Here is a 22,070-nt window from a genome sequence, read left to right as displayed (position 1 = left end):
ATCTGAACGATAATTGTCTGGTGGAATAGGGCCCTTCAGAGAGGTGTACTGTTTTTCTTTACTGTAAATCTCTCATTTAACAAGGGCCCACAAGTTATCAATGCGATGGAGCATTGGTTTTCCTGTACCTTTGGTTGAAGAAAGTGTCTTCTAAAATCAGTTGGTTTTGGAGTTGATTTTGAGTCCATCATTGACATAAAAATGTACAATTAGCTCATGTTTAATAATACCAACACATTGCAGTACATCACCTTCCCTTTGCTGGTGCCTGAGTCAAAGTGGAGCTCTCTGCTTATTATTGGTCTTGACACGGCCATCCATCTGGTCTATCAAGAGTAATGTCATCAGTCCATAAACCTTTGAAAAATCTGCCTTCGTACTGGATATTTCTTGGCCCAGTCTTGATGTTTCAACTTACATATCTTGTTAGGTGGTGGTAAGGTTTCAGGCTTCCTTACCTTGGCACCTTATACTTCTGGGCTCTTTAGGGAGACTGCAGCTATATGACAGCACAGGAGGATACTGAATTCCTGGTTGTTTACTCTTTGATTTATCTCAAATCTTTGACAATTTGTGTCTTTTTTTCTTAAAATATCTTTTGCGACCCTGTTGACTTGAGTGCTGCAAGTCTTTCAAAAAAGTTTGAGCTTTCAGAGTCAGTTAAATCTCTTTCTGCCAAATAATTATGTACACCTTGATATAGAGCATTGATCTCCTTAGGCCACTCCCACTATCATTACACTAATAAACATCACCTGATATTCTCCAATCCAAAATATATTCAAGTTTATAGAAAAATGAATAAAAATGATGATATGGTCAAAATACTTGCCTAATAATTGTCCACACAGTGTAGTGTAAGAATCCTGTACTACCTGAGCAAGGATCCATGCTGGCTCCTCAAGAATAAAATAATCCAAAAATTACCCTAGTTAGGCAACAACAAGCAAGAACCCATAGCTTCTATCACTCCTCTTTGACTCCTTATTACAGTAGGAGAATTGATATTTTGCAGTATCGCCTCCACTGACACATTAGGCAAAGGTAACCTGCTACTTAAAGGGGTGCTCCAGCATGGTGGTACTTTTTTGGGGAGACCGGGGAGGAGGTGGCTGAAATAAAAGACGTCCACTTACCTCCCCGGTTCCAGCGGCGGGTCCCGCATCACGGCACTCCAGTGCTCGGTTCCCGACCGCTTCCGGGTGTCTGACGCCGCCCGAGACGCTACGTCTCAGGGCCGCTCAGCCATTCAGTGAAGGAGGCGGGATCTGAGCGGACTTCAAACGGATCCCGCCTCCTTCACTGAGTGGCTGAGCAGCCCTGAGATGTAGTGTCTCGGGCGGTGTCAGACACCCGGAAGCGGCCGGGAACCGGGCACCGGAGAGCTGTGATGCGGGACCCGCCGCTGGAACCGGAGAGGAGGTGGCTGAAATAAAAGATGTCCACTTACCTCCCCGGATCCACCGGCGGGTCCCGCATCACAGCGCTCCGGTGCCCGGTTCCCGGCCGCTTCCGGGTGTCTGACGCCGCCCGAGACGCTACAAAAAAGTGTCCCCACGCTGGAGCACCCCTTTAATGCACACTGTCAGCACCTCGGGTCGGGTCACCCAAAAATATCTTTGGCTTTGTACATCAGCTGTACTATCAGCTATAAAAAGTTTGTGTATAGTGGAGCGAAGGAGGGGGGGGGGGTTAAAATTTATCCTGGGGCCAGTAAGCAACTGTGTCAAAGGTAAAAAGGATGCCTGGACAAACAGACTGTGTAACCTATGGGTTTCCCTATATTAAGTACAACATGAATCTTTATCTTTGTATTCCTCATAGTTATGTTAATGCTTATATCTAATTAGCCCTAAAACATGAATTTTTTTAAGCCAGTTCATTCAATTCCCAGTTCAGAACAACTTACAAGACTGTTAAATCCCAGAGCATTCAGTGCTTGCTTGAGGTTAGCTAATTTGTCTCTGTTTTGTGTGCTTAATAACTCTGCTGGTGTTGTCTGGTTAAGATATCTGCAGAGAGAAAAGATAAACAGAACTTAACTTTTGCATACAATGAAATATGATAAATGTTATTTATACCACTGACAACAACAAATACAGGTGTGCCATAATTAATGTCAGTCTCAGATTTATGTATAGGTATTGTTCACCTGTGATCACCTTTCAGTCTCAATACAACTATATGCATGGTTTCAGAGCTTTTCTAATAGCTCTTATTACTATATTGCGCCATGATCTCTAGCTTTTATTACTATTATTAATTTTTTCTATTATCGAATTTGTCTAGATTAGACATTTTTATATATAATGTAAACAAAAAAATCAGCAATTTTTCTTTTTGTTTTTACGGCAATATTTTAATAGATCAGACAATTTGCCTAGTGCATAGCCTATAAACTTACAATGAAACTTATTCTGCTGTCAGACACGTTTTTACAACAAGCTACAAGGGCGTAACTACCACCATAGCAGCTGCTATGGGGCCCCGGGCATCAGGGGGTCCAGCAAGGACAGCCTTCCTGTTTTGAAGTTCCGGTGCCCAGCCACTCACTATATTCCTGCCTGTCATCCCAGTCACAGGCTGGATAACCGCTAGCTTACTATGTAGAGACAGTGATTATGACAGACAGGAAGGTATAAAGACATAGGGCCCCCTCTCCACCTCCTCATGTTACTGCTGAATGGAAACAGGAGTTACTATAACCAACCTGGAAAACCCTGGAGCTTCCTTACATAACAAGTGAGTGTGCTTATTTGTGTATATATATATATATATATATATATATATATATATATAGTGATATGTAGAAGCACTTTGGTAGCACAAAACAGGCTGTCATCTCCCACCCTGCTGGCATATGCCCACCAGAGTCTACACTTTTGTCTGCACATGTGCAAGCCGGCTTCGAGATAAAGCAAAGCACTCTGCAGGACCAGCTGTAAGATTGCTGGAAAGGACCAAAGCCCGATGAGCAGCGCATCGACACCAAATTTACAGCACCAGCTATCAGACCTCTACAAGGAACGCCACAGAGAGACTATGGCTCCACATCCATTGAGGTCTGGTGAGTGGTGTATTTACACCAAACCAATGCATTTTTAAATAGGATCCAACTAATGTGTGCACACAAAAATTAAGACTTTGTATTGTCCACTAGAACCCCTACAAAACGAACCCTTAATTTTTTTTTTCCTTTTAAATTCTGGGTACTGGTTGTTTTCTAAAGAGGTACTTAGTTGTGTTAACTGAAAGACCTATATCTGCACACTACCCATGCTTTGACATGTCCCCCATGTTTTATTATCCTACCTGCTTGCTAATAATTTTTGCATATACTTACCTGTCTTGAATCCACTACATACCTATCCAATTAGAGGACCTTGACATACATTTCTTCTCTTCCTGTATCTACTAAACCCTTTCACGTATAAGGGTCCCAAGGTTACTACTCTATGTATATTTGCTGTTTCTTTTTTGTTTTATTTTGCCCCATCATCATCCCAGAAAATAAAGAAATAAATAAAAACTCCTATCTACTTTAAACTGATACCAATAAAAATGACAGATCACTGCACATAACATTGAGCCCCCATGAATCAATTTAAATAATAATAATAATAATAATAATAATAATTATTATTATTATTATTATTATTATTTAAATATTAATAGAATAATTAATTTTTAAAACTTTTTTTTTAGTAAATATACAAATTAAGTATCATTGTTATACTGATCAGAAGAATAAAAATAACGTGCAAGTTGACCCAGTGAACAACATAAATAAGAACCTAGAAACATATTTCTAGCTTCAGTCTCCACAAAACAATGTCAACACTTCTATTTGCGTTTAGTAGTCCTCTCAGGATAACTGACAGTAGTAATAATTATTAACTATTTTCCACTAAATTTGTAACCATCTGCTTCAATTCTTTACTGTCAGCATTTGTTCTTCTGGTACATTAAACACTAGAAGATACAAAGCCTTTTACTAATGCAACTGTGTTCTCAATTGTCAGAATTCTAAATTCTCCACATCTTTGTAATAGAAAATATAGCCCAGTAAAGCACAAGAATTATATGAATAATGATGTCACAGTATAGAAATAATGCACACAATGATATCATAGAACACATGCTGGTATAGTGCACATATGATGTTTCCGGGTGGGGAAACTCCAGTATGGTAACAGGCTATGAATAATGCAAAATATAATACCCCAGAGAGAGCATAATGCATAGGCCTGCATTCATGTTTGTATACTCTTTAACATAGTTATCACTAACTGCATCTTATGTTTGGGTAGTCCCTTAATTTTATGGACCCCACAGCAGCTGCTATGGGGTCCATAAGTTGGAAGTTACTCCCATACCTTTTTTCAAAATGGCTTACCAACTTTGTTCCATGCAATGGCTAACCAATTCATGCAAAGATCACTGTTGTTCAGGCAAAATTACTTGCAAAGATGTTATAAGACAAAAAGAAAACTGCAAAATTGCAGGGTAAAGCATTGACAGATATTGAATACACCCTAAGCGTCCCATGTTCTAGCAACAGAGCTGACAGCATGAATAGAGGAAGCAGCTATTTATTTTCTAGATGTGACTGTTAGTAGCCTTCTGCATTACTGAATAGCCTGCTTGTCAAACAGAGCAGAACAATTAGAAAGTGTGTCAGCATTAAGACTTCAAAATAATTGTACAGCACCTTTTTGAGCAGGAGACTGCCACAGAGGACTATTTTGAGACATCAGATATCCCGTGCTTACATCTTCAGTTAAAGGTTTAAAAAACGTAAAAACTGTTAAAAGTTTAACACCAATAAACAACCTATTATTAGGCTAAGTGGCTAGAATAAAAACTGCAGGAGTTTGGGTAGGACATTTTTAAATATAGATAAATAAACTTGTGAAGGGGATTAGTCTATAATCAAAGTGGGTAAGCTATCACGGGCAGCTTTCATAGACAATTAATGAGTCAGCAGTGTTCTGGAGTCCCATTTAGATTCTAAGTCTAAGAACCCAAAAGTCAGACTCCCTGAGATTATACACTTATCCCCTATTCTGTGTTAATGGTGGACCATGGGACATCTCCTTGACTTTGACGACAAGATCACTTTAAGAATATTTTAACTTCTGAAAGGGGTTATCCGGTTAGGTAAATCATATGCTGAATCATCCCCCCTCCTGGAGACTAACAATTCACTCTATACATGTTATTACCTTATCTGTCTCCTTCCCTCAGTTTTGAGCTGCTGCTTTCTGCTAAAGACACAAAAAACTGTAAGAGCTGCTGAGTATCTCTGCTCTCAATCCCCTCTCCCTTCCATTTCCAGGCGGCTGATGTAAACAATTCCCTTGCTAGCTTTTTCTGCAATATTGTAGCAGAGATGGACTCAGCAGCTCTCACACAGAGAGCAGCAGTTCAAAACTGTGAAGGAGACAGATAAAGTAATGACATGTATGGATTGAATTGTTAGTCTCTAGGAGGGGGGATGATTCAACATATATTTTACCTAACCAGATAACCCCTTTAAGGACACAAGCGATGCATGTACATCATAGTACTGCAGTTAGTCTATGAAGCAGGATCAGGAGCTGATTACTGGCTACATTAATGGCAGCGCTTAGGAGGTCCACCTACAGGTGCTGTCAGTGCTCTGATCAGCACCCCTGTAGTGTGCCTGTGGGGGTGCAATTGGTTTCCATGGCAATTTGAGTCCTTCTCTTTACCTCTGTGTTGCCTGATCGGTGAAATAATAATAGATTCTGCCTCAGGCAAGTTCTACTAGCAGAGTGCTGTTCTGATTGATCAATGCTGTGCAATAGCATAGCATTGATCAGTGTAAGCAATCTAATGGTTGCACTTAGTAGTTCCCTAGGGTAACTTACAGAGTGTGAAAAAAGTATTTAAAAAAAAAATCACCCATTTAAAAAAAAACTATTCCCATTTTACAAAGAATAAAATGAAAAAAAAAAGAAGAAACAAGGTAGGTATTGCCGTGTGTAATTGTTTGAACTAGTAAATTGTCACTGTCGTTACTTTCAAAATGTAAATCAACAAGGGATGGAATATAAAGCATGTTTGCAATATATATATTATTATTATTATTATTATTATTATTATTATTATTATTATTATTATTATTATTTTAGTTACAATGCTTTAAACAAAGCAATACTTACTTGTATCCAGATCTAGTCTCCTGAAGGCAGCTTTTTGATCTTTGCTGGTTGAAAAAATAGACTAAACACAGGAAGTGCAGAGTGTCATGGCTCAATGTGTCCATCAATCAAATGATTGCCTTCTTGGTGAGCACACAGATGACTGGGACTTCCTATGTTTAGTCACTTAAAAAAAAAAACTGACTGTATTCTTAAGGGGTCTCCTGACGATTATAGCACATGAAAATCTTACAGTATTTTTTACACTGCTCAGTCAGTTTTGTGCTGCACCGACATTCATACTTGGGAGGGGAGCCTAAGACTATGTTCATACAACATCTGGATGGCCATAATTTCGACACAAAAAAAGAGACAAAAAATGTAGTATTATTTATTACTTTTTTTTAAATATATAAATTACTTTTGACTCAAACTGCCATTATTTTAAAAAAAGAGCTGTTTTTCGAAATAATGGCCATTTTTTTCCATTAAATGATGATCATCCATGAAATTTCAACAGTTTGTGAACATAGCCTTTCTGTGTTTTCAATCCACTCCTGGTATTGATTTCTAAATACTGGCTAAAATGTTGAGCAAAAATACTGAGAGGGAATATAGTCCTAAATTGGTTGTGTTTCTGTTATGAATACAGTGGTCCCTCAACCTACAATATTAATTGGTTCTGAGATGACCATTGTAGGTTGAAACCATTGTATGTTGAGTCCATAACTCTATGGAAAACTGGTAATTGGTTCTGAAGCCGCAAAATATCACCCCAATAGATAGATAAAGCATATCCTTACATACAACAGTTAGAAAGAACTACTGGAAGCTGAAAATTACTTCCTTTATAGAAGACTGGACTGTTTCCAGGGTCTTGTACACAGGGCCGATTCTAGTTTTTTTGCTGCCTGAGGCGAGAACTGACAAAGCGCCCCCCCCCCTCCTCCCCCCGGGCGATATGGCCAAAAAATAAAATCTCAAATTATTATTTTTTTTTTAATTTTGAGGCAATTCTCGATTTAAATCTCGATTTTCTATTTTTATGTTAAACAAGCAGAAAAATACACCAAGACACAGATGAAGCAGAACTAGCGGCTGTACTTGAATGAGCTGAAAAATTGCATTTTAGCATTATATCCCTGTTCCCCCACATTCCCCCTACAAGATTATCATGCCCCCTGCCCTCCTCACATTCCCTGTAATATCACCATGTGCATAGTGCCCCTCACATTCCCTGTAATATCACCATGTGCATAGTGCCCCTCACATTCCCTGTAATATCACCATGCCCATAGTGCCCCTCACATTCCCTGTAATATCACCATGCGCATAGTGCCCCTCATATTCCCTGTAATAACACCATGTGCATAGTGCCCCTCACATTCCCTGTAATATCACCATGTGCATAGTGCCCCTCACATTCCCTGTAATATCACCATGCGCATAGTGCCCCTCATATTCCCTGTAATAACACCATGTGCATAGTGCCCCTCACATTCCCTGTAATATCACCATGCGCATAGTGCCCCTCACATTCCCTGTAATATCACCATGTGCATAGTGCCCCTCACATTCCCTGTAATATCACCATGCCCATAGTGCCCCTCACATTCCCTGTAATATTATCATGCCCATAGTGCCCCTCACATTCCCTGTAATATTACCATGCCCATAGTGCCCCTCACATTCCCTGTAATATCACCATGCCCATAGTGCCCCTCACATTCCCTGTAATATCACCATGTGCATAGTGCCCCTCACATTCCCTGTAATATTACCATGCCCATAGTGCCCCTCACATTCCCTGTAATATCACCATGCCCATAGTGCCCCTCACATTCTCTGTAATATCACCATGCCCATAGTGCCCCTCACATTCCCTGTAATATCACCATGTGCATAGCGCCCCTGACATTCCCTGTAATATTACCATGTGCATAATGCCCCTCACATTCCCTGTATTATCACCATGCCCATAGTGCCCCTCACATTCCCTGTAATATCACCATGTGCATAGTGCCCCTCACATTCCCTGTAATATCACCATGTGCATAGTGCCCCTCACATTCCCTGTAATATTACCATGTGCATAGTGCCCCTCACATTCCCTGTAATATCACCATGTGCATAGTGCCCCTCACATTCCCTGTAATATTACCATGTGCATAGTGCCCCTCACATTCCCTGTAATATTACCATGTGCATAGTGCCCCTCACATTCCCTGTAATATTACCATGTGCATAGTGCCCTCCTCACATTCCCTGTAATATCACCATGTGCATAGCGCCCCTCACATTCCCTGTAATATCACCATGTGCATAGTGCCCCTCACATTCCCTGTAATATCACCATGTGCATAGCGCCCCTCACATTCCCTGTAATATCACCATGCCCATAGTGCCCCTCACATTCCCTGTAATATCACCATGCCCATAGTGCCCCTCACATTCCCTGTAATATCACCATGTGCATAGTGCCCCTCACATTCCCTGTAATATCACCATGCCCATAGTGCCCCTCACATTCCCTGTAATATCACCATGTGCATAGTGCCCCTCAGATTCCCTGTAATATCACCATGTGCATAGTGCCCCTCACATTCCCTGTAATATCACCATGTGCATAGCGCCCCTCACATTCCCTGTAATATCACCATGCCCATAGTGCCCCTCACATTCCCTGTAATATTACCATGTGCATAGTGCCCCTCACATTCCCTGTAATATCACCATGCCCATAGTGCCCCTCACAATCCCTGTAATATTACCATGTGCATAGTGCCCCTCACATTCCCTGTAATATCACCATGTGCATAGTGCCCCTCACATTCCCTGTAATATTACCATGTGCATAGTGCCCTCCTCACATTCCCTGTAATATCACCATGTGCATAGTGCCCCTCACATTCCCTGTAATATCACCATGCCCATAGTGCCCCTCACATTCCCTGTAATATTACCATGCCCATAGTGCCCCTCACATTTCCTGTAATATCACCATGTGCATAGTGCCCCTCACATTCCCCATACAAGAACTCCAGCACTCCCAGGTCCCCCCATTCAACATGATAAATGCCTCAGCTGAGTATCCTATCCTGTGACCTGACAGCAGTGTAAACTGCAGGGACCTCAGAGCAATAGTCAGGGAGAGAAGATCCAGGACAGGCAGAGTGCAGCATCGCAGTGTGTATGGGACAGCACTATAGATAACCTCTGACCTCTGACATCAGGAGCCGGAGAAGAGCCATAAAACGGGCTGCTCTGTTAACTCTTTCAGTACTGCAGAATGTAGAGTATTACTGTGCATCACTTCCATTCTGCAATACAGAAAGAGTTAACAACAGAGCAGAACATTACTTTTATGCCTCTTCTCCTGCTCTTGCACTAAGCTTAGGACAGCTCGGAGTTCAGCAGTGCAGAGAAGACATAATATAGCGTCCCCGCTGCTGTTAACTTTTTCTTTTCTACAGTGTGTAAGTGATGCAGAGTATAATAACTCTGCATTATTGAAGGGGTAAACAGCAGGAGACACTATATCTATGTCTTATGTGATGTGAATACCTGTGAATATGAGGCTTCCAGTGCCTCCTCAGCGTTTCTCATGAGGCAACTGACAGGAAACACGGCTGGGCACTGAGCCGTAACTAGTTGTAATGATAAGGACACAGGACGCTGATGCCGCCCCCCTCAAGGGCTGTGTTATCTGCCGCCTGAGGCGAACACTTCACCTCGCCTCATGGCAGATACGGGCCTGCTTGTACAGTTCCGTCAGGGTCCCAGAAAAATAAAATTAAGTTGGCCTCAACTGAGGAGCAACTCAGGCGCAAGTAAAGCAGTACAGGACATGTAGTATAACACTATACTATAGAGAGGAGATAATAGACAATCACTGCATGCACTTCATTAATACTGGGATTTTCACAGTACAATGGGCACTTTTATTAATTAATCATCAATAAATGTCCTGCATTCACATGTCCTGCAGATCCTGACTGTCTCTAGAATTGTAAGAGTTTGGTCTCAAGTTACGATGGTCCAAAAAGGAAAATGTTGTATCTTGAGGCCATTGTAAGTTGAGGGACCACTGTATAGACTTCCTAGTTTTATTTTTATTTATTGTTTTATTCATTTTTCAGTAGGCAAACAACACACAGCTGAACAATTCAAACTAAATAATACAAACTCAAACAGACCTTCAGAGCATATCAGAATGAGATATATTTATACCAAGACACCGAGGAGTACACTGGGAGTGGGTAGAAGAAGGAACTGAGTATTCTATAGGGAAAAAGCCACGTTCTTCACGCATTCTCTGCATAAATTAACTAACCTGGATTTATGGAAGGAGGAACCAAGGGGGTGCATGCTGGACCAGTTGTGGTACTACCAGCTCCTGTAAGTGCTTTAGAGGAGAAGAAGAAAGAACTCAATTTTGCCCAATTCCTTTGTACTTGCACAGGAGAGCCTACTCTAAAATCTATTGCAATTTCCATTCGGTAACTGAAGCTTGAAGCAGTTTTGGATGGCCATAAGCACATGAAGAGCAACTGTAAGATTAGGTTTAGGCTAGTCCTCCATACCTAACCCAAATAATGCTAAGTCTGGCTTCCAATTTATAGGGGAACAGAGAATCTGTACTAAAAAATTATAGATTTGCTTCCACAAGGGTTGAACCCTAGGACACTCCCACCAAATGTGCATTAAATTGCCAACAGTCCCCTAGCATCTCCAACACAGTGGGGAAGTACTGGAAAAGATTTTGGACAACCTATAAGGAGTTAAAGACTTGGGGGAGCTGAACAACGGCCGCATCCCCACCATATGCGGCGATCCCTGTTAAAAAAACAACAGTTAACTCACCCATCTCCTGTTCTCTGCAGCCGCTCGTCTTCCGTCCCATTCCCGATTCAGGCAGTGTGAAGCACACTGTCTGTGCCGGAAATCCCCGGAACTTTTCCGGGCAGCCATGTACTCATCGGAGAAGTTTGGAGATGCTCGGCTGCCGGGAGAGCTTCGGGAGAATGGCGGAGGCTCCGGAAGTTCTCTGATGAGACACTCGGCTGCCCCGGAGAGCTTTAGGGATCTCCGGCGCAGACAATGTGCAACACCCTGCCTGCGCTGGGAACGGGACGGAAGATGAGCGGCTGCTGGGAACGGGAGATAGGTGAGTTAACTGTTGTTGTTGTTTTTTCTTTAACGGTAGTTAACCCCTGCCTGACTGCAGTAGGGCTCCATTGAGTAAACCCTGCTGCGGTCAGGCTGGGGTTAACATTTTCTAACATGTAAGGCGAACCCATACAATCTTCTTGAAAGTCAGGGGTCGTCTTATACGCCCAGTCGCCTTATATGTTGGAAAATACGGTAAATGTTGGTATATATAAATACTTTAATAGAAAAAAAATATATTTATTTGCTTATTGATCCCTACTGAGGTGATCCAAACAACAAATCCAAATCTTTTTGGAGATATTATTCAAAGGATATATATATATATATAGATAGATAGATAGATAGATAGATAGATAGACTTATTTATTTTACACTATGTTAATTCAATGACTTGTTTTCTCATTGCTCTTTTTTTAACATCCTTAAAAGCTAGCTAAAAAGACTATTGAGAAGCCAGTAAAAAAGCCTTTTGGTACATTGAAATGATTTTTGCACTTAAAGCTTCGATTAACCTTTTTCCTAGATTCAAAATGGCCCTGCAACACACTGAGATGTCCTCCAAATGATGCCTGAATTGCAATGTTTATCTTTTGTACATGTGACGTGTTGTTTACATAGCTGTACATTTCTGAGCAGAAATAGAATCTGTGTTAGGAGAGTGCTATGCTAATTGTATGCCTTGCTAAATAAAGAAAATCATAGGTTTCAGGGTGCAGAGATATCTTTTTTGTTTAGTCTTCACATTTGTCATGTTATTACGAAAGGCCAGTGGCACAACAGGCATAGCATCACATGTAGCACTGCCTTGTACTTAAAAGTGTTTGATGTAAAAACACAAGCTCGGTACGAACAAACATTGGGCTTGTCGTCTAAATCACAAGATGTCCAGACTGATGGCATTCACTTAGCTGATCGTCGTTTACTTTCCTGTATCCTCTCCAGTGCTATTCATAAGCACTTGCTTGGTATGAGATGTCACACACCGCGTTTAAACACACACACACACACACACACACACACACAAACTGTTTCTAGATATTAGCTTGATAACTATGAGATTTTTTTAAGGGTAAATATTAATCAATGAAAAACAGCTTCAAGCCATTACATTAAATAAAACCTATAGATTTTTGGCTGTTTTTCTAAAAAAAAAATATTCAAATTACCAAATTGAATTTATATTAGCTCCAATTTCAAATAAATAGCCCAATATGTCCCACAAAGACTAACGAAAAACAAAAAATACCTTTAGGATATGTGCACACACCATAAAATAAAGTTAAAATACGGCTGTATTTTCAATATAATAATGTACCCAATTGAAGTTAATAGGAAGTTTACCGACAGTACATAAAGCAAATAGAATACAGCCATAATGAAGATGCTTCTGCAAAATATGGCTTTTTTTTTCACCTGTTTTATTTTCACTCAAAATTTTGGTAATTTTACTGTGTGCAAATATAGCCTTAGAATGCAGCATTCCAAAGAGTAATATTCTGCTCTGGTCACAAGGGTACAAAAAAGGAAGGGGAAGTGTAACTCCCTCCTTTATATGTCCCATTCCTTTTGAATCCACTTCTGGTTTTGGCCTAAAAACCTGAATGTGTCACAAAGGCTATGTTCACACAACATTATTTTTGAGTAAAGAACGGACGCTGATTGCAATGGTATCAGCGTCTGTTTTTTACTGCAGGGGTGGCATTGCATTAAAGTCAAAGCAATGCTGCCCGCTCTGTTCATACAATGTTATTTTAACACCCGTTCTTTAGAAATAATAGTTGTTCCCACAATGCAAAGTACGGTGGCAGCCCATTTTGCATTGAAGTAAATGGTTAAGTGATTTGAGGGCACTTGTCAATTGTAAAAAGAATGTTCCTTTAGCCAAAACAGAGGTATCTGAATCTGAATCAGGCGGCCGGGAGTTTAACAGCCGTAAGGCGAACCTAAGGCAAGGTTCAAACAACGTCTTTTTTGGCCATTCTATGGCCATCTTTGTGGATGCCCGTCATTTTGAGGTCAAGTAACATCTGTTATTGAAAAGACTGCAACTGACAGAAAAATATCCCTTTGGGCTATGTTCACACAATGGTTATTTTAAGTATCAAATTACAGCTGTTCTTTAACATACTTACATTGCAAGTATCTGAGTGCTTCAACTACGTAAGAAGATGCCAGTATTTTATTTTATATAAGGGATGGGGAACCTTCAGCACTCCAGCTGTTGCAAAACTACAATTCATGGCTTTGGTTGCACAGGCATGATGAAAATTGTACTTCTGCAAGGTTCCCCATCCCTGTTTTATATGTTATATTTTATAAGCCAGTCACCCTTGTACAGATTTTGCACTGGTGCCCAGAATGTCTTATAGGAAGTCTTCCACCATTTGGAGCTCAGTTCCTCCTAACTGCCATTTGGGGGAAAACAGAGTATTATAGACTTTAGTTAAAGATTAGGTTAAGCTAAGCAACTGACCTGAATACGTTGCCTACAGTGTATATTCACATCTGAGCATCATCTATTTATGAGTTATCGTAAATTTACTTCATTCCTTATCCTGCTGCTGATGCCGCTATCACTGTTCTGCTGGTTGCTGGTAGAAGCAGTGTAGAGGATTGGAGGCAAACATGTCCATCTAAGCTAACCTGAGCTCTTTTCATACAGGAAGGCTGTTTTTTTCTATATCAGATACAGTGCCAGGCATAGAGACTGCATTTTCCGGAATATAAATCTCCAGAGCATGCTCTGTACAGATGTTGAATCGGCAAGGAGTGCTCATGGTTTTCTTAAAAAAAAAATGCATAAATATGTAATGTGTAAGTGTAAGTAACATGGACGATATTCATTAATTATAATTATTAAAGAAGATGTACAGTACAACAAAGAATATTGGGGGGATTAGTTTAGTTATTTAGTCTATGCTATTCAGCTAGGTCCCTTATTATTTTCACTAAAGTAAATAAATAAAAATATCTTATACTCACCAATACACTGCGTTGTTTTTCCTGTGCCCTGTCTCAGCTTGGCAGCCCTTCCTGTTTTGGCTGTGACATGCAGGAAGCACCTACTCAGCAAAATATTGGCGGAGGCAGATCACCGCGGTTGGGGGCTATGTCTTAAAGGGATTACCTAGTGCTACAAAAACATAGCCACTATCTTTCAGAGACAACATGACTCTTGTCTCCAATTCAGATGCAGTTTGCAATTAAGCTCTATTCACTTCAATGGAACTGAGCAGCAAAACCCAGCCCAAGCTGGAGACAAGAGTGGGGCTGTATCTGGAAGAAAGTGGCCAAGAGAAATATGGAATTTCATGCTGTTTAATAAAATTTATTCGCCAACCAAGTAAAGTTTGAGAGCACCCATTTCTCCAAAGTGGGAGCTATATATGAAAAGGCTCGCATTCTGCTTTACATTGTCTTTTTCTGAGATACAAAGGAACTACTGTTTTATACTATGCCTATGTCTCCCTTCTTTTACATTAACCCCTTAAGGAACGGGCCTAAAATGGCCTTAAGGACCGAGGCAAATTTTATGAATTTGACCTGTGTGACTTTATTCATTAATAACTTCGGGATGCTTTTACCTATCTGGCTGATTCTTTTTCCAACTTTGAAACTTTTCTGCTTATACAGAAAATGGTTATGCCACATAAATTATATATTAAATAGCATTAGCAACACGTCTACTTTATGTTGGCGGCATTTATTAAACTATATTTCATTTTTTTTAGACAATAGAAAGCTTAAAACATTAGCAGCAAATTTCCACATTTTCAGTAAAATTTCAAAATCAGATATTTTTAGGGACCTGTTCAGGTTCAAAGTGTATTTAAAGGGAACCTGTCACCCCCCGTGCCGGGGTGACAGGCTCCCGACCCCCCGTTAGAGACCCCTATACTTACCTCATCCCGCCGGGTCCCGCTTCTGGATCCGGTCGGGTGATGAAGATCTCAGCCGCTGCAGCCCGGCGCGCGCGCTGACAGATGAGTCCAACGCTCATAGAGAATGACGGAGCGCTGGACTCTCCTGTCATTCTCTATGGGTGTTGGACTCATCTCTCAGCGCGCGCGCCGGGCTGCAGCGGCTGAGATCTCCGGGACCCGACCGAATCCAGAAGCGGGACCCGGCGGGATGAGGTAAGTATAGGGGTCTCTAAAGGGGGGTCGGGAGCCTGTCACCCCGGTACGGGGGTGACAGGTTCCCTTTAAGGGGACTGTATGTTAGAATTTAAATTTTCTGTGCAGAGATTTTCTTGTAATCCAGTATCTTTCATAATTGTAAACCTATTACCAGAGAAATGCACCCCAATATTGATTGCCCCGTTTCTGCAGTTTATAGAAATAACCCATATGTGGCCCTATTGCGCTATTTGACACAACCACAAGCCTAGGAGCACCTAGTGAATTTCAATGGCTCCGTTATATTTGGTAATTTCTGACTGTACCACTTCAGGTTGGCAGAGGCTCTGGGGTGCCAAAACGTAAAAAACACCCCTAAAGGGACACCATTTAGAAAACTACACCCCTCAAGGAATGTAACAAGGGGTGCGGTGAGCATCTGGACCCCACAGGTGCTTCACAGATTTTCAGAACAATATGGCGTGAAAAAAGAAAAATGTATTTTTTACACTAAAACGTTGTTCTAGCCTTCAATTTTTCATTTTCACAAAGGGATAAAAGGAATAACAACCCAAAAATCATGAAGCGCAGTTTCTCCCGAGTACAGAAATACCCCACATGTGGACATAAAGTGCCAAGCGGGCGCAGCACGAGCCTCCAAAGGCAAGGAGCGCCAATTGGCTTTTGGAAGCTGGATTTCACTGGAATGGATTTCAAGGGTCATGTCGCATTTACAGAGCCCTAGTGCTGCCAAAACACTGGAAACCCCCCACAAGTGACCACATTCTGGAAACTACACCCCTCAAGGAATCTAATAAGGAGTGCAGTGAGCATATGGACCCCACTGGTGACGGGCACAAATGTGGAACAATGTGACTTGAAAGTGAAAATTTTCATTTTTCACTTTCATGTCACAAATGTGCCCGTCATCAAGGGGTCCATATCCTCATTGCACCCCTTGTTAGATTCCTTGAGGGGTGTAGTTTCCAGAATGGGGTCACTTGTGGGGGATTTCCACTGTTTTGGCAGCACGACGGCTCTGTAAATGCGACATGACATTCATCATCCATTCTGGCCAAATCCAGCCTTCAAAATCCAAATGGCGCTCCTTCCCTTCGGAGGCTTGCCCTGCGCCCACATGGTGCTTTATGTCCACATGTAGGGTATTTACGGACTCGGGGGAAATTGCTCTACACATTTTGTGTGTTTTTTTCTCTTTTAACCCCTTGTGAAAATGAAAAATTTAAGGCTAGACCAACATTATAGTGTAAAAAATTTAATATTTCATTTTCACGTCACATTGTTCCACATTTGTGCCCGCCACCAGTGGGGTCCATATGCTCACTACACCCCTTGTTACATTCCCTGAGGGGTGTAGTTTCCATAATGGGGTCACTTGTGGGGGTTTTCAACTGTCTTGGCAACTCAGGGGCCTTTTACATGCAACAAAGCCCTCGAAATCCATTCCAGCCTCCAAAAGCCAAATGGCGCTCCTTCCCTTTTGGAGGCTTACCCTGCACCCGCATGGCGCTTTATGTCCACATGTGCAGTATTTCTGAACTCAGGGGAAATTGCTCTACACATTTTGTGTTTTTTTATCTTTTAACCCCTTGTGAAAATGAAAAAATCAGGACAAGATCAATCATTTAGTGTAAAAATGAAAAAGAAATTTACATTAAAATGTTGGTCTAGCCTTGAATTTTTCCATTTCTACAAGGGGTTAAAAAAGAAAATGAATGCAAAACGTGTTGGGTAATTTCCCCTGAGTAGGAAAATACCCCACATGTGGACATAATGTGCCATAAGGGCACAGGGCAAGCGACCAAAGGGACAGAGAGCGATTTAGAGTCTGGAATGGAGGATGGAGGCCATGTCGCAATTACACAGCCCCTGTGCTGCCAAGACAGTAGAAATCCCCCACAAGTGACCGCATTCTGGAAATTAAACCCCATAAGGAATCTAACAAGTGGTGCAGTGAGCATATGGACCCCACTGGCGACAGGCACTTATGTAGAACATGTGCCGTAAAAATTTAAAATACCATTTTTTTCATTTTCACGGCACAAATGTGGCCGTCACCAGGGGGCCATATACCCGCTGCCCCCCTTGTTAGATTCCTTGTGGGATCTAGTTTCCAGAATGGAGTCACTTGTGGGGGGTTTCTACTGCCCTGGCCGCACAGAGGCTTTGTAATTGCATCATGGCAAGTCTCTAATGGGAATGGCGGCCATATCTATTTAGCTGGGGAAAAGGGACCATTCTAATTTATTTGGGGGTATTAGGCCAATTATTAGTTTATAAGGTTGAAAATGACAGGTGTCCATCAAATGCAACCTGTGTTGATCCAGAGAAAGGCAAAAAAAACCCTGTGAGGCAGATGACAGTAGCCTCATCAAAGGGGAAAAATTCCTTCCCGACTCCATAATGGCAATCAGAATAATCCCCGGATCAACGTGACCCCTGAAATAGGAATAAGGGACAGAATTTAGATAATGTAGAACCCCAATGACGTGTGGTGCGCCTTGAAGCGATCCTGTAGGCAGAGGCCGGGGTGATCAGGACAGGTGTCACACTGGAAAATGGTGTCCTTCCTGATCCCCCTGTTACACCACACTCTGCACTTCTTCTGGGGTCTCCTGTTTTCCAGTGTGGGGGATGTCACCTGAAAAATGTTGTCCTGGTGCGATACGGGGTCCTTCATATCTAGAAGCGCTGGGTCCGCTCCATGGCTGCTAAATATTAGGGCTCTATTACGGCTTCTGATATTTTCGGATCGTGCCGCAAGCTACAGTAGCTCAGGCAGCGAGGGACCGGAAGAGAGGGTGCTGGTATAAAAGATATCCCCGTACAGGTGGTAACCTTTATCCAGCAGTGGGAAGATCAGGTCCCAAACTATCTTCCCACTAACTCGGAGGATGGGGGGAGGGGGCATCTGGGGTCTGGATTCGGGTGTCCCTTCCTTCATACACTCTAAGGCTGGGTTCACACACAGTATATTTGAGGCTGTATTTGTGAGGCTGTATAGCAACCAAAACCAGGAGTGGATTGAAAACACAGAAAGGATCTGTTCACATAATGTTGTAATTGAGTGGATGGCTGTCATTTAATGGCAAATTTTTGCTGTTATTTTAAAACAACGGCTGTTATATTGAAATAATGGCAGTTATTTACCGTTATATGACGGCCATCCACTCAATTTCAACATTGTGTGAACAGAGCCTTTCTGTGTTTTCAATCCACTCCTGGTTTTGGTTGCTATGAGGACCTGACTTGAGGACCAAATACAGCCTGAAATATACGTAGTGTGAACCCAGCCTAAGGGTACGTGCACACTGCGGAATGGCGAAGGATAACCCTTTGTGCATTCCGCAGCTGGCACCCGCCGGTGGACTGATGCGAGCGCGCGTCTCTGCTCATGTCACACTCCATTCTATGCATGGGCGGATTCTGCCCTCTGTCCAAAGAATGAATGTGTTCATTCTTTGGACGGACGACGGAATCTGCCCGTGCATAGAATGGAGTCTATGACAGGTGGAGACACGCGCCCGCATCAGTCCGCCGGTGGGTGCCAGCTGCGGAATGCACAAAGGGTTATCCTTCGCCATTCTGCAGTGTGCACCTACCCTAAATCTGTAAGTGTACCCTGAGGTACTCTCACAGAGTTTGGAGAATTTCACGCCATACCGTCATCTCTTATTGGGACGGTACTGGCAGAAAAGACGTGTCTGGGGGGCAGCGTACGCTACGCTACTCCCAGACACGTCACTGGATGATGAGGACGATGAGGGTGAATGGAGGAAATAAGGATCCCCCCCATTCATCCTCACTGGCTGTTTCAGTGTCGGAGGCAATAATAACGTATGCGTCCGACGCCGAAAACACCCTGGGGGCCATTTTTATATGGGGATTAGTATATGGGATATATAGATGTGTAGTGGTGTAGTGTAAAACTTTATTTCATGTAGTGTAATAGTGTTTTTTACGTGTCTTTTTAACATTAAGTATAAAAAAAAAAACCTACGCCAAGAAGGGAGTTGCTGATAAATGCCGCACTTATGTGCGGCACTTATCAGCAAAACGTGGCTGTAGGATATAGAAAAAAAAACACCCTACGCCAAAAAGGAGGAGTTGCTGATCAGCGGCGCACTTTCGTGCGATGCTGATCAGCACTCAGCGGCAATAGGGTGCGGAAACTTTAAAAAAAAAAAAAAAGGAAAAAAAATTTGAAGAAAAAAAAAAAACACCTTTCTTCAACCCTATAGCAACTGATAAGTGTATAATATACACTTATCAGCCGCTAGGGGGCAGTAGGTCCCGAATTCCGGAAATTGCCGATGGGAGCCGAGAGGAGCCGAAGCCGGGACCGGCGAAAATACCCGAAGACGCGACGAAGAAGAGATCGGGACCCGGAAGAAGCGATCGGGATGCCGGGATCAGGTGAGTATGTGCCAATACCTGCTGGGGACACCTCAGCTGAGGTGTCCCCAGCAGGTATTTAACACTTTTTGGGGACTTATATCACCGTGATCACGGCGATCGGGAAGTGGCACCTTGGCCACCATTACTTTTAACAGTAATGGCGGTCGGTGCCCTCCTCGAACAGCACCGACCGCCATTTTTTTCCGTGTCACCGATGTCCCAGAAAGCTTCAGATCGCCGCTATTGGCTGATCTGAATTAATCAGCCAATAGCGGCGATCGTCAGCACGGGGGGAGTTAACCACCCCCCGTGCCGACAAGCTAGGATGGCCTGCTATACATTATAGCAGGCCATCTTCCCCGATCGCTGCGTGTGTACACGCAGTGATCGGGGAAACCGCGGGCGTAAATGTTTTTTGGGTTTTGGGGGCGTACACTTACGCCCGCGGTCGTTAAGGGGTTAAAGGACCCTAAAATTATATTATTTGCATATGGCATTGTCTCCCATTTGTTTTCTTATATAATTAATGACATTTGGAATAGTAATTTGGAGAACAGATGAATACATTTGCACATACACACACCTTCAATTACGTTCTGATGTTGGGGATTGATGTCTTACCTGTGTGCAGTTGTGCTTCTGAGGTATAAGTTATATTTCTCTTCAGCAGACAACCCATCCATCATAAGGTAAAAAATAAGGAAGTTGCTTTGGCCTGAGGCTTGACTGATAAGACGACTCTTCTCCAGCATATAAGTGTACAGTCTGGCTGGAATTCAAATAGATTTGTGTAAAAACTCATAAAACAAACTACAGCTTTTAATCCATATCAGTTAATCAGTATGAAAGTTCTATTCATTTTTAATGATGCAATGGTTAGAGTATCCCCATTACTATATGATAGCCACAACCTTTACAGGTTAAACAAGGTTATGAATTGGTCCAAAGATCATGAAAAGGGTGTGGAGGGGGGGGGGGGACAAGGCCCTTGGCGGCACTAGACCCTTTTATCCAGTATGGCAAAAAAAAAAAAAAAAAACATAATGTGATTCAGTTTATTCCTTGTTAGGGCTCATATACACTGGGCCCCGATACAATTTTTTTAAGTGCAGTTTGCTGCACTTTAGAGTCCAAATGCGCATACTTTACAAAAATGATTCGGTAGTCACTAGCTGACTATGTCCAGGCCACTAAAGGCTTTGGCAAAGGCAGATGGCTGTCACTGTTCCCAATTATTGTGCAACCAAATATTAGTGTAGGATGTCCTTAATCCCGTCCATGACATTTACTTGAGAGATTAAATAAAATTGTGCTCCCTGATCTCCCCCTCTCTTATAGTGTTACAGATACCATCAGGGTATGGAAGGATGGAAATGGACAATGAGAGTGTTGAGAGGAGGAAACAGGGGCTGGTAAGTGCAGGGGGGGGCTCCCTGGACAATCTTAGGACCATCTGGGGAGCCCATAGGAGATAGCCACGGTCTGCTGCCGCCACTCCTATTACACGGAGCGATAGCAGCAGATTGTTGCTCTCCAAGTCATTTGTCTTTCAACGTGATGAAAGACAATGAGAGACAAGGGAAGACAACGATCAGCCAACAATGTTCATGTCGGCTGATCATTGCCTTTTTTTGTACAAACATTTATCGGCCATAATGGCCGATAATCGCTTTATGTAATAGGGCCTTTAGGGTAAATTCACAGCATGTTTGAATTGCATGTTACCAGTATACGTTAGTAAGGATTTTCTAATGTATTCTACTTTATTATGTTTCAACTTTGGTCCGTGGGTCCGTAGACTCCCATTTTAAAAACAAATGTATATTGCATGGTATAAGATTTTTACAGGATGCCTCTCTATAGAATATTATTCTATAGAAAAGTATACCAACATATACAGAAATGAAGATTTCAGTCTGAAATTTAGTGAAAATTTAAAGCGACTCTGTACCCACAATCTGACCTCCCAAAACCGCTTGTACCATAGGATAGCTGCTTTTAATCCAAGATCTGTCCTGGGGTCCATTCGGCAGGAGATGCAGTTATTGTCCTAAAAAACAACTTTTAAACTTGCAGCCCTGTGTCAAATTGGCGTGGTCTAGAGAACTCATGTCCTAGGATTGCCACACAACTCCATCCCTCCTCCCCACCCTCTTCATCATTAGGAATGTCCCTAGAACAATATCTCCTAATT

At 42.1% G+C, this 22,070-nt stretch overlaps 1 protein-coding gene across 1 annotated transcript in view; it reads right to left on the bottom strand.

The window, feature by feature from the left end:
* MYO16 (myosin XVI) overlaps positions 1–22,070 on the bottom strand; it is a 202,436-nt gene that overhangs the window by 114,882 nt on the left and 65,484 nt on the right. The window contains exons 15-16 of the mRNA XM_069972945.1: positions 20,498–20,645; positions 1,910–2,012 (exon numbers count right to left, since the gene is read on the bottom strand). Of these exons, the coding sequence (XP_069829046.1) occupies positions 1,910–2,012; positions 20,498–20,645 (251 nt within the window). The remainder of the gene's footprint in view (positions 1–1,909; positions 2,013–20,497; positions 20,646–22,070) is intronic.

The sequence above is a fragment of the Dendropsophus ebraccatus genome, chromosome 5, assembly GCF_027789765.1.
Source record: "Dendropsophus ebraccatus isolate aDenEbr1 chromosome 5, aDenEbr1.pat, whole genome shotgun sequence".
Classification (NCBI taxonomy): Eukaryota; Metazoa; Chordata; class Amphibia; order Anura; family Hylidae; genus Dendropsophus; species Dendropsophus ebraccatus.
This window is presented reverse-complemented; position numbering and strand designations above follow the sequence as displayed.